Below are 13,839 nucleotides of genomic sequence, written 5' to 3' on the forward strand. Positions count from 1 at the left end.
GAAAATGATAAACCAGACGGAGCCAACTCCTGCACAGAAACTCACTCAAACACGACGTGAGCCAGAGAGACATTGACAGCGGCATGAGGCATGTGGGTTTTTAATTTGATTAAGCTTTGAATGAGTTAAGTGTTCAAGACGTTGGAGCTCCTGTATATTTCTGCAGACTGTTCATATTAGGCCATGGATATTGTTTTGTTTGGTAGCTATAATGATTAGTATAACAGAATTAATGTGTCTCGTGGACTCATTTTCAGGAGGGTCTTGCTGAGGATGTTTGACCAATTGCCGAGTATATGTTGTTGCGTGTGGGAGGAAACTGGAAGGAACACAAGCATAGGATGGAATAGCCCTAAATATTACACGAAGAGGTATGTAACCTACTTGCTGTACTGTCATCAGATGGCTATCTCATAATCCTACTAGCTGGAACATTCATTGGACATTATCTACACGGTCCATCAACTCGTCTTCAAAACAACGTTACCATATTCTCTGGATTATAAGACTCCCAAAAGTATTGGGATCTACGGATGAAATGCGCCTTACAAATGTTAATTCTGCTTCTTAATGTTTTGCCCGGCGTCAATACAATAACACCGTACAAAGCTAGTCACACACATACACCACCCAGATTATGAGACGCACCCCGCCACATCAGAGAATATGGTAACAGAAAACCGATAGTTGATTTAAAACGTGCACGGCAGTGCTCACCTTCATGATGTCCAACCGTTCCTCGTCGCAGCGCACGAACACGCTGGAGCACGCGGAGAGCGGCAGTGAGGTGGAGAGGGTGACGGCCTCCTGCGCCAAGCGGCGGGCACGCGGTGCCCCGTTGCTGTCGTTGGCGCTCTTCACCTGCGACATGTAGTGGTGGCTCACCTTGAAGACCAGCTTGCCATCCTCGTCCTCGGACACCAGCTCAAACGTGTCTGCCACGCAAACGTCAACACTTTTTTTGTCACACACGGCGACCGAAACAGTGGTGAAAAATATCGACGGGAATTAAAAACGAAGACCGTTACGTTGGGTCAAGAGTATTGAAGAAAAATGAAAGCATTAATACGTAAATAATTATATTAATGCCAGATACCGTGCTCATATAATGTGTTAACAAAGCTTGTAAAAACTTTTGAATTTTGTGGCTGGTTAACACGTTTTTTTCCTTTTTCATTAAACACCCAAGAACACTAAAGCCTGTTTTGCATTATAAAAAAATACATGCAAAATACTTTTGAGTTCGTAAACTAGCATTTTGATTAGTGAACATTGCACACGTACAATAATTACCAAATGCCCAAAATGAGTAATTTGCTAATTTTACCCGGCAATCATTTAAAAAACCATGAGGTTTTTTGGCCCGAAGCAAAATCTTTATACAGTATATTAAACGCGTTACTTTTGAATCTGTTAAATTCACACAAAATGCGGACCTCGGAAAACTGAATGTTCTCAAAGACGTGACATTGCATAAGTTGTCAATAATAACAGGAGAAACGTTGAAGTTTTCCCCCCTTAATGAGTTACATTACAATGGAGAGACATTTTCTCACGAGAAAAAAAATCAAGGTAAGATCTATAGCACTTGAAAGCCACCTTCCATTAAAGGCACACGCATCACATGTTGAAACAGAACTTTCTGACTCGTGCCGTGACTTTAACGGCCTGCGGAGAAATACGAGCATTAGGAAATCGATGAACAATTTTTCGGCATCTAAAAAGGGAAAGGGCACTAGCTCGCCAGTCCCAATAAATGCACTACACGACATGAAAACCAAAGCTCTCCACTGATAAAATAAAACAAACAAGACACATAAATGACACACGTTACATAATACACATAGTATACAGTAATAGGTAATGAAAAAACCACCAATATCTCAAAGCAGCTAAAAAAATTCCCCAATCGTTGAATGCTCAAAATTTTGGAGAATGAAGCTCAACCAAAGCACCACAGTCCTTCTCCCCTTGGAGCTGCGTGCAGCTCATTGTCACGAGAGCCAAAACATGTGCCACTGATAGATGATTGTGTATTCAAAACAGCCACTTAATTGCCAAAGGAAAAAACAGCCGAACATTATACACATAATGTAATTAACTAGTCATGCACCAAGGCACTCATAATTTTCAGTAATGGAATACATTTAAATAATGATTTATCAATAACCATAATATATTACTTACAGCACATGTACATGCTGTATTTAGGTATGTTTTTTTTTATACACTGAACCACATCAATGTGATTCAGGTATAGCATGCCATGGTGTGCCACAGAAAATAACTGCTCGTTAGCCGAAACGGTTATTTCATGGTCCAATCAAAAGTCAATCGCCTCAATTGCTGCACTACGAATCAATACAGGGACAGGCAAGCAGGCAGGTGTAGGGGGGGCGGCCAGCGACGATCATGTTTCGCAACACGGCTGCTCAGCCGTAGGCCTGTGAGCGTCCGGTTCAATTGACCCAAGCCAACGTAGGGCCTACTGCTTGAGGTAGTGATGTGAACGTGTATGCATATGGATGCAGCCACTAAAAATCATTGCTACTGAGCAGTGGAAACGACCCGTGATTTTGCTTTGTGGGGAACACTTTGGGTAGTCCAATAAATATCTCAAGAGGCTCAGATATGATGCCAAATTTGGGATATTAAGGTTTCCAATGATGGAATACAATTGCGCATTCAGGAAAAGACGAATGGTACCGAAATGATACCTGGTAATGCTCACACAACACGTGAGCAAATAATCATCCGTGTGCGTCAACATTTGATAAATGGAAAACATACGCGAAGTCATAATAATCAAGGCAAAATTATGTCATGGGCCACACTAAAATAAAAGTCTGAAGCAATCCTCCGAACAGTTCAGCAGAATTAGCACACTGTTAACTAGGCAATTTCTGATTTGCATAACGTGAAAGCATAAGACCTGCGCTTAGACTCTGAAAAACAACATAGGGTTCCCATAGAGGCTATAAAGGTGCCAAATAATTGGCCACAACAAGAAAAAAATGGCTCAAATTGGGACAAAATTACTCACCAAACTGTAAGTCCTTCATAATGGAAACATATCTTTCCTCCATTGATTTTCCAGCAGTAGACATCCTGGGTCTTGAAAAAATACTCCTGTTTTCAAGATCTTGTTTGTCTGAAATTCAGAATGGGCGAAGAATCAAACATTTAGCCAGGTGTCTCCTGGAACAAGTGCCGCAACAAGGAGAACAGGATAATAGAAATATGGAACATACTGAAGGAAATATTAAGAACAGACATTTATTTTCTTTCAAAGAAGCCACACTCAGAATTCATGATCTCACACCACATTGCACTTTTCAAAATCTCAGCTTGAAAGGCGGCAAGCAAAGGGTAAAAAGGGAGGTTTGTGCAGAGGCAGCACTTTGATATAAGCAGAGATATGAAGAAATGAAAATCGAAGCTGAACAGCGACACTGTTTGCCCTAGCAAGGACAGTCACCTAGCAAACCAAGATAAGGGCAGCCGAAACACAACTCCTGATGTGGCAGCCATATCCATTGTGCGACTATCGCAAAGGCAGCATAAAGCACCATTCTTAGCACAAAGCTCTGCAAACAGAACTTGCAAGAACTTGCCCCTGCTCGTGTGAACAAGTAATGCGCTCCATGGCAAGAAAGTGCACACATTCCAGAAGGCTGTCTCGTCTCGAGAGACAGGCAACGCCTCGCATTGTTGTAGGATTTACTGGGTATTGTAGGCAATGTACTCGCACTGCATGCAATAACCAATTTAAAATGCTCTGCAGCATTTGTATAAGCCTTAAGTTTTCTGTCCGTTTTCTTTGGTCGAGAAACAATTTCAATAAAAGTTTCATACGCCTCTCATAAAACCACAGAATTAGGGAAATGGAAGTTTTTGTGTCCTATGAAGAATGTACAAAATGGAAAAAACAAATCTGGTTTCCTGTTAATTAAAAAAACTAAATACTCAACGTGCAAAGGACATCAATAACATTGCAGTATATCTGTACGTAATACACATTAGCTACACCAAAATTATCATTACCACTTATACAAATGAGTAAACAATTGTTTTTACAACTACAGAAAGATGAGCTAAGATGTGTGTTGCAAACAAACATCTGCAAGAAAGCAAGGGACAGCCATTGAATAAAGAAAAGGAAAATTAAGCCGAATGTTCAGACCATCTTAATAGCTTTAAGTGCAAATTGCTTAACAGAACATTAATTGTTTATTAGTCCTTATAAATTAGGCAATACACAAAAGCAGTGAAGATTCAATAGCAATACGCTCAATTGTAGCAATGCAGTATTCCCATGGGGAATGAGGAAGGTTATCCAAGCCAACCGTACATTTATTTTTAAAACGCATAGCCAGAAAGAAGCTGAAAGGAGGACCTTGTTCAAACAAGTGTATTGGACATTCCAAAAGTACATCTTAGCTAGGAAAAGAGGGATTTTTTTCGAGTTGATAAAAGTGTACGTAAACTACGTGAACAAAAACCAAAGGCCTGCGTAGAATTCTGTAGTGATCATAAGTGGTTGCATGAAAAGCTGATTGGTGCGAGTGTGATAGCAATCGCGAACCTGCATGTTCACATGAGTACGTGAGAAAGCGTTAGTGGGCCCAAGCAAGTCCGGCATGTTGGCCACGAGTGTTTTCGTGTGAGAAGGGATATTAGTGGAGAAGAATGGCGAGTGGATGTGGTTCGAATGTAGGCATGAACAAATGTATGAAGTGGCAGTGGAATGTGGTAATGAGTACATGTATGTATGTATGTAGAACTTAATTCGCACCATACGTAGCCAACCGCGCTAAAAATGTGGTTTAAAGGAAAAACACAAGCGCATGTGAACAGTTGGGAGTGGAGCACAGTAGGGAATACACATGGTTTGAATGGAGGCATGAGTATGAGAAGCTGGTGGGCCAGCGTACCGAGTGTGGCCTGCTTGAGGCTGGTGGTTGCCTTGTGCACAATCTCCGCTGTCCTCTGGATGTCAGGTACCAGCAGGGTGAGGCCCTCGGCTTCGGCTTCCGAATCCACTTTCCCATTGGCTTTGCCCCGTTCTTTCTTTGACCTGCAGATATTTAACGACGTCACTCATGCGAAACATTTTTTACATTTTCAAATGAGCGTGAAAATACAAGATTAATAGGAAATACACCAACGAACTGTCTATAGATGGCGTGAGATTCTCGTGACAAACACAAACATCAAAACAAGCGGGGTTAGAGCCAAGAGGAGTTGCCAATGAAACCAGTTGCAATGTGAATTACAGGTTGCCACTTCACCAAGACAAATGTGCATCACAATTGCAAGACATTACATCTCCCCATCATTCCCCCATTATAAATAATGCTTCTTAGAAATGAGTCACTAACTTGCTCCATTTACTGAGTACAACCTAAATTTACAGCACCATCATTTCAATGTTCCGGTGCACTTTATTTGTTTCCTTTAACCCCCATACATTTTTTGACAAAAGTAATATGTTTAATATAAAAAATACTTTTTTTTGTTAAAACAAGAACATCCAAAAAAAATGAAAAAATCATTGTCATGTTCACTAATGTGATACAGATTGTGCTATCGGTTGTCAAGTCATGAGATTAAAAATCCATTGCTCCCATGAAGTAGTGCAATGCTGAGTGCTATAAAGTGGCCTATGAAAGGTCGCTTGAAGGAATCTCAAAGGTCGTTCTTCAAACGACCTCTGGTCACAACGACCTCTGAGCACACCTCATTCACTCTGCATGAGAGTAATGTTCAAAGCACTGTAAAACCGATATTTTATTTCCCAGAGCTGGGATTTAGCCAAATTATTTGTAGAAACAAACGTAACTTGACGGCTTTTTTTTTATTGCGTTCAACTCACTGAACTTGAGAACCTGGTTTAATCACAGGCGGCCGCCTGGATTCGATCCAAAGATCTCAGCGGTGCTAGCTCTGCGCTATGACCTATGAGCCACCCAGCCACATCCGTGATTTTTTTTAATAACACAGGGATCTTGTTCCTGAGTCCTAGCAAAATAACCATCACATATTAAGCCAACCCCAGACCACGCAGTCACGCCCTGTGGCCCCTCGACTGTTACCCAACATAATACACACAGCTAGTGTGGGTGGACAGCTGATATGACCCTGAAAAACTGTGGGGGCCTGTAATAAACACCACATTTTTATTAAAGCAGTGTCCATAGCAGGTAAATTAAGGCTTTGGAGATTTGGATTGCATAGCTGCCAACTGCGTAAGAGCTGCAAACCAATGGATAAGTGCAAACTCACGGGGAAGCCAAGCAAATGTAAATGAGCTTAAAGTGTGTGGCAGCATTAATGTGCATTACGTTTGTCTGCTGTACAGCGATGAGTTGAGAACTGCATTTCGTATTCCGCCTCCGCAATGCCGTGAAAGGTTGCTGGGTTCAAAAGTAAAAAGTTTTCAGGGCCAATAAGAAGAGCCAATTTTTTTTTATACATATACAATCCCTGGTACAAAGCTACACTTTAAAATATAATCTGTGGTGCACAGCACATTTTTCGTCAAGTAAATTTTGCTGTTACTGTCGTTATTAAAAAAAAAAATTTCCAACTTCATATATTAGCTAAACGAGTAGATATCCTGCAAAAAATACATTGACTTAAAGCTTTCGTGACTGCAGTAATTCATATTCTTTGGGTCTTTCGGTAAAGTCACGTAGATAGGTTAAAAATATATTTTTTTAAACTACGACGTTTCGATCGCAATACAAGCGGTCGTCATCAGGTGGGGAAAAGAAAAAAGAAGGGGTTAGCCTCTAAAGGCAAACTGTTTATAAAGGTTTAAAATGGGCATAGCCCAAGTGACAGAATGGAGTGGGCGGGGCACATGAGCCCTGGGGGAGCATGAGCGGAGGTTACGTACCACCAGGGCCGATACATCAGCATTCAGTCCTTGTTGGACCAAACCTTCAATGATTGCAATGGTGTCAGGCACAGGAACTTTGGTAAACAAAGAGACTACATTGAAACTAATGAGCAAAATCACCTGGAGATAGTGAGATGTTCTTAATTAACGATACCAAGTGAGCTGAGTTAAGTACAGTTGAGGAGGTATTACCAGTGAATGGTTGTAAGGTCTCAGACAGAAATCGGGCCAGTTTGTAGGTGGGTGAGTCAATGGTGGAGACGATAGGACGAAGGGGTGTACCCTCTTTATGGATTTTTGGTAAGCCATACAATATGGGTGGTCTAGCAGCAAAGGGTTTAAGGAAACCGCTTGGTTTGTTCGATTCAAGAAGTCGAATCAGTGATATTGTTGTTTTTTGTAACGAGGCTGTTGGTGGGATCTCTCAATTTATGTATAGCTACCATCATTAAGTAGGTTCTGAATTTTGTTATTGTATGTGGTTTTGTCCATGATGACTGTGGCATTGCCCTTGTCGGCTGAGAGGATGACAATGTCATCCCTATTTTTTAATTGAGATAGCTCACGCTCATCCTTACTGATGTTGCTGATAGGTGTCTTAGCGTTTTTGAGGATTGCAGCGATTTCCGATCTTGCCACATCTGCAGTGATGTATCCCACACCCTTAAGGGCTACATCGACCTGGGCAATAATTTCATCCACTGGGATGTGTTTAGGGGTGACTGCGAAATTCAACCCTTCACCTAGAACCGATTTTAGCCTGTCAGAAATTGGACTATTACTCGGATTAATAACAACCTTGTCAACGTCTAACTTGTTAATGTGTAGATCTGGCTGCTTCTTGGAAAGGAGGTTGAACTTGGAAATCAGGTTATCTTTGCATTTAGCCGACATTGAAGCGGCTGAAGAGGCTGTCATGTCATCTACATGTTCCCAATCAGATGTAGACATTTTTTCTGTCAATGTTAAGTGTGATTTCAGGAGTGTCTTGTCCAAAAGATCTACTTCAATTCGGAGCAATCTTATTATCTCTGAGATCAGGGCTAAGCCTGCCCCTGAACAAGATCTGTTTAGCATTAGAAGATGTGACAGCAGCAGATGTCAATGTAAAGGAGATTGGTATTACCTTGGTGTTGCGGCATCTTTTCAGAACCTTCGCCGCTCAATATGCCGAGGCCCACCGTTTTTAATCCCTCCGCTCATGCTCCCCCAAGGGCTCTTTTGCCTCGCCCACTCCGTTCTGACACTTGGGCTACGCCCATTTTAAACCTTTATAAAGAGTTTGCCTTCGAGGCTAACCCCTCTTTTTTTCTTTTCTCCACCTAATGACGACCGCTTGTGTTGCGATCAAAACGTCATAGTTTTGTGTAACATTTTTGAACCTATCTATGTGACTTTACCGAAAGAGCCGAAGAATATAAAAAACACATTCCTGCAAATGTGTCCCAAAAAATCAAAATATGAGCAGAAAGGAATTCAGGAGCAGAATATATAAGTAACTCGAAGCCCGATAGTTAAGCAAATTCAGTCACTCCACAATGCGGTTTGCACTTGCTATTCAAACCTGTTCAAAGTCTTACAAGAAATGAGAAATCTGGTAATGTTCAGCCAAATTTCTTGTTGCACTCATGCACTGGTAACTGGTACAAATGAGTAAAAGCATAAAGTCCTTACCAAGGAAGAACACGTCAATCAAATATTAAATGAAAGGGGGTACACATTTTTCCAGGTCATATTCTGCCTTAAATAAAACCCACTTAAGCCAAGACGCTCCTACCACAAAAGCATGCTAAACTACAAACATTCACAGCGTCCAAGCAAACATTTGTCCTGAAATAAAATGTCCCCAAGCAATGTAATCTTCCAATTTTATGGAACCAAGCAATGAAAGACTTACATCACCGCAATTTATTCTTCCATTCAATATTCAATCAAACACAGATGAAAGAAAATACTGATGATTCAAAGGACAATTTGTATATTTGAAAATATATCACATTCATCAAACATATCTCATAGTGAGTCATACTCTTCACGTGTAATATGCGATCAGCTGTGCCCCACCACTCAACAGGGTCACAAGCTGGTTCACACGCAGCCCTACAGCTCTTTTTCATAGTTGCAACCTTGTGAACTGGCAGTTGTATGTGTGTGTGTGCCTCTCACCTGAGTCTGTTACTGTACGTGTCAACACAGGTTTTCATCTTTGTGAGCAGGGCAGAGATGCAGCCTTGAGACGCGGTCTCAGAGTCCTCCTGGACGTCGGAGGGTGGCCCTCCCGAGAGGGGCAGCAGAAGGGGCACGAGCGGCGGGCAGAGGGCGATGGCGCGAAGCAGCTCCAGCAGAGCCCGGTACAGCGGCACGTGGCGCGCCATGTCCAAAACTGCGGACACAGCAGCAGTGCATCGCACGTGTCACTCGGCAGAACGGGACACAAGCCCCACAAGCACATGCTGCAATAACATTACCATAGTTACTAGTCTTGTAAACTTAACGCGTCGATTCCTCCACCCATGTTGAGGACTTGGTCTACCAGGCCCAGTGTCGTCTCAATACACACGGCGTTCAACCACCACCACCACGCTGCAGGTCACAATAATTCTACTTCCGCTTCTTTTCCCGCATTGCTTGACTTTGGAATTCCCTCTCATCATCTCTGTTTCCAAGTTCTTATAACCTTTAAATTCAGGAAACGTATTTACTCTTATCTATCTGTCTTTCCGACAGCCCTGTTCTTCACCTGAGGATGGCTGCTTGCGTTGTGGCCGAAACGTCATGAGAATTTTATTATGTAAATTTTTATTATTTTATTATTTCCCTTCTACGTGACTTTACCGAAAGAACCAAGAAGATTCAAGAGTAATGTTTGTTGCTGTTTGGAATTTTGAGCATCTGGGCCGGTGCTCCGCAACTGAGAAAAAAAACACACACAGGACAGCACCGCTAACTGAAAATGACACAGCAACAGTGTTACGCAAACGTGAGGCCACACCATAGCACCCAGTGTTGGGTGGCTTATTGGGCACGTCTACTTAAAAACCAAGTCCCAGAAGCTGCCTTAAAAAGCTTTAAAATAAGGCCAGCGGCTTTTGCTCTTTGCCATATGTATAAGCCAAGAATCTTATTAAAGTACAAAGAGAATGAATATCAGCAAGAAACAAAGATTATTTGGTGGGCATCAAAGTACTCCATGGCATTTATGGGAGACCTATAATTTTCTGACAAGTAATATCACATTTCAAGCAAAGAATTGTGATGTGCAATTTCATGGCAGGAACAAAATGCAGAGTTAACCCAAAAGGGAGAGTTGCTCTAATGATTGAATTGTCATTCCGGTTGGATTATCCTTGAAATCAGGTCAAAGTTGTAAAACAATGCTTTTCTTTTAAAAAAATTGGAAAGACTTTAACAACCAAGATAACCTCAAACACTGTGAAATTTAAGGAAAATTCAACTTTGAAAAAGAAGGCCCTGAATACATAAAGTTATTCCCATAAAAATATTGATATATTTTTACTTCAAATGTGATTCAGACTGAATACATTTCATGCACGTTAAATGCACATTTTTATAGTCTCTTGTATGACGTTGTAATAAACTGCAGCAATTGGTGGAAACAATGGTATGTAGTAAAAAATCAATCTGTGAGGCTTTGGAAAGGAAAAAAATCTAATTCTTATTAAACCAAAGGCTTTGGAGGCCCTGAAACTTACACCTAGGAAGACTAGAGAAGAAATTAAACCTTGAAAAAAAATGCTATGAAGATACTTAATGCTATCACACTTCCAGATGGTGTATGAAATAAATGTTAAAAACTATAATAATCGCACTCAATAATGGGAAAACTGCAATGCCAACACCACCACAATATTTTTTTATATAAAAAAAACATTGCGCTAAAATGAAGCAGTGCCAATGTTCAGAACTTGTTAATAGAAGTGGTTTCATGAGCAGTGCAAATGCCTTGTACCTGCAGTGCAGTATTTGAGGCGCAAAAATTAGAAAGCTTGCATCAAGAAGCTACAATGGCTTTTATGGGAGCATAACAGCTACGTTGTTTTTGCCAAATAATAATGTCAGAGCTGTTTTTCTCAGGCGTTTATTTAAATCGTGCGTTTGATGTAAGCATTTTCTAAAACGCGGTGCCTCCGATAATAGCCCCATTTCATGCATTCCAAAGACAAAAACGAGGATCAAATTTAAATTAATAATTAGCAGAAAATACATTTATATTCGAGTGATAGGTGACAATAAAGTAGTCTAAAAAATGCCCATAATTAAAATGTTGACAATTGTATACGAAACCTAATTTACATTTCGGGAGCTGTATATAATTCTTCAAGTTTTTCAATTTATGAGGTTTCTAGGTCCAGATTGCAGCTGAACATTCATCAGGTTTACATCACAGCCACTTAACGGCATATGGGCCCACATGCTCGTACGTATACATGTGGTACAAACACACAAGGACATCCATTTTTGGAGCGGGGCGAGAGCTCATTGAGACAGTCATATTTAAGGCACGCTAGGTCAAACAATTACAAACATGACAAAATATAAATGACAGCAATGATTAAAAGCACAGAAAATTAAAAATAACGGGAAGAAAAAACCATGAAAGCTAATAAAAAAAATGTATTATTGTGTTTGTTCATACAGAAACCCTGAGTCTCAGAGCATATCAATCATCACCCTATACTGCAAGAATTCTGCCGAGTTTCCGCACTGTAGGTCGATGATTGTTCTGGAGATTCCAAATGAGTAATTGAAAAAAGATTACATTTGAAGTAAACAGACAATAAAAAAACTAAATATAAAGTGCAATTCATTATTCAACAGTCTAAATTTAAGCAAAGACCAACAAATAAAAGAGCATTAACATATTTGAAAGATGCATACCCTCAGTGTAAAACATTTCACAAGTGCAATTTAAAAACACCTGCCTGCATTCATAAAACCCATATAATCTAAAAACGTATTTAAATCGGATGCAGAGAGACAATATAATGTATGAGGGGCATCATACTCACGAGAATATTCACAATAATGGCTTTAATATTTTGAACATACCACTGTAGTTAAAGCAATTAAAACTACAGATATGGTTGCTTTCATATAGAACAGCAATATTATTCATGATACAAATGTCATCATTGCAATGCAAATTACCCATTTCCATAAACAAACCGTATTCTAAACAGCACTGTTAAACCCTTTGTTAAAACCTTGTTTTAACCTTGTTTTCCATCGCACTGCCACATTACAAGGAGTTATCACTTCATACCCTTCATTATTTTCTCTACTCACCCTCCTCAATGGCTAAGTTTGTCTATCGCTTAGCGACTAACAATGTAACGTGCATTTTTCACCCATTTTCATGTTATAATTTAATTATAAAAGAACACTTAAAAATCAACAATATTAAAACAAACTGGCAAGAAAAATTTTAGTCGTGGTGTTTTCGAAACCTATTACCCCTTAACCCCCATTGAATCAATGTTGATTATAACGCAACTTTTCCTTCACGTGGCGTTCTTGAGGAACGCAAGGACCATATTGTAGGAGAACTGACTACTACTATGTGCCACCAGGAACGTGGCAACAACACGCAGCGCTACTGCATAAGAACATGCCCGTTATTATTCCCCTGGGCTCAGGTACCATTGTGTTACCTCAGCACACCTGCGGCCGATTCAACTGTGACCCCTAAATGGCTAAAATTGTTAGCGCTTTGTATCACTATGCTATTTAAATGTACATGACCGCACATTCCCTGCTCGGCTATCATTACTTGAGCAGCAGCGTCGTCAGATTTGGAGACAATCAGTGTGGACAGAATGTGCTATTTTATTTCACATCCAATCAGACCCCTGCACGGAAGCCAGGTCAGTGGCCACCAAAGTAACCCTAACCACCTAAGCTTTTCCCTGCTGAGTTTGCAAGTACAATAACGGCAATGTGAAATTAAACTGAACAAAAACAATACATTGGCAATAGTCATGCTCCAAGCCAAACAATATACCGAATACACAAGAATTTAAACGTGCCACTAAAAACACTAACGCAATGCATTATGAGCATATACGCACATTCAATATTGAATGCCACTGTGCGGTTTTGTCCAATGTCACTGTGTGGTAGGACTGATCATACTGACAAAGGTGGCAGCGGTGGCTGTGAATCGTCGCGAACATCTTGTTTGGTCAAACTGCCCAATTGATCAGCAAGTTTCACTGCACAAAAGTGGCTTCGTGACATGACCAGTTTTCACATTTCACTTTCTATTACTTGCCCCATGATAATAGTAAAATTCGTCACCAACGCATTCATATATGTACGTACAGTTGCTCTCACACATTAAAAATTGTTTCATCCCTAATACTGTGCACTATTCAAACAAGATAGCGTACGTCAAAATTATGCATCAAGATTTTATAGCACTTCCAGCTTCAAGAAACAAGCCATAAATTGAAGTGAAGCCGGTCCCCACAGCGTCATAAATGTGTCTCCGTGTCATTGAGAGATGGTAAGCACTGCATTAAGGCATCGCTTACGAGCTCATGATCAAGAGCAATGCCAAGACTGCGGCACAGTAATTAATGTTCTTACCAAATGGGGCATTCATGGAATGCAGAAAATCTCAGAGTCCCTCCCACCTGCCATCACGGTCACCAATCTGCTACACATATCTGCTCAGACTTATTGTGCACAGCCCATTAGGTTGTAAGAATTACCAAATGTCTCAAGGGGAAATCCCAATTAAAACAATTCAGAACAGTGCATAAAGCACAGTAGAAGACTATAGTTTGGATGAGTTAAACTTACCATTCAATGCAATTTTCATTAAAGTCAGTCTACATAACGGATAACAATGCTGCATCATGCACTAGACGAGGCTTCAGTGAATAACCTCAGAAAACACATTATTATCGCCG

At 40.5% G+C, this 13,839-nt stretch overlaps 1 protein-coding gene across 6 annotated transcripts in view; it reads right to left on the minus strand.

Moving 5' to 3' along the window:
- Positions 1 to 13,839, minus strand: part of BIRC6 (baculoviral IAP repeat containing 6) — a 149,468-nt gene that overhangs the window by 25,811 nt on the left and 109,818 nt on the right. For 5 of the 6 annotated variants that reach the window (XM_078595979.1, XM_078595981.1, XM_078595980.1 and 2 more), the window contains exons 67-71: positions 9,071 to 9,287; positions 6,345 to 6,416; positions 4,935 to 5,077; positions 3,044 to 3,151; positions 718 to 935 (exon numbers count right to left, since the gene is read on the minus strand). In XM_078595979.1, the coding sequence (XP_078452105.1) occupies positions 718 to 935; positions 3,044 to 3,151; positions 4,935 to 5,077; positions 6,345 to 6,416; positions 9,071 to 9,287 (758 nt within the window). The remainder of the gene's footprint in view (positions 1 to 717; positions 936 to 3,043; positions 3,152 to 4,934; positions 5,078 to 6,344; positions 6,417 to 9,070; positions 9,288 to 13,839) is intronic. The other variant, XM_078595982.1, reaches the window with a different exon arrangement.

This window comes from Lampetra planeri, chromosome 7, assembly GCF_965212315.1.
Source record: "Lampetra planeri chromosome 7, kcLamPlan1.2.h2, whole genome shotgun sequence".
In the NCBI taxonomy this organism is placed as follows: domain Eukaryota; kingdom Metazoa; phylum Chordata; class Hyperoartia; order Petromyzontiformes; family Petromyzontidae; genus Lampetra; species Lampetra planeri.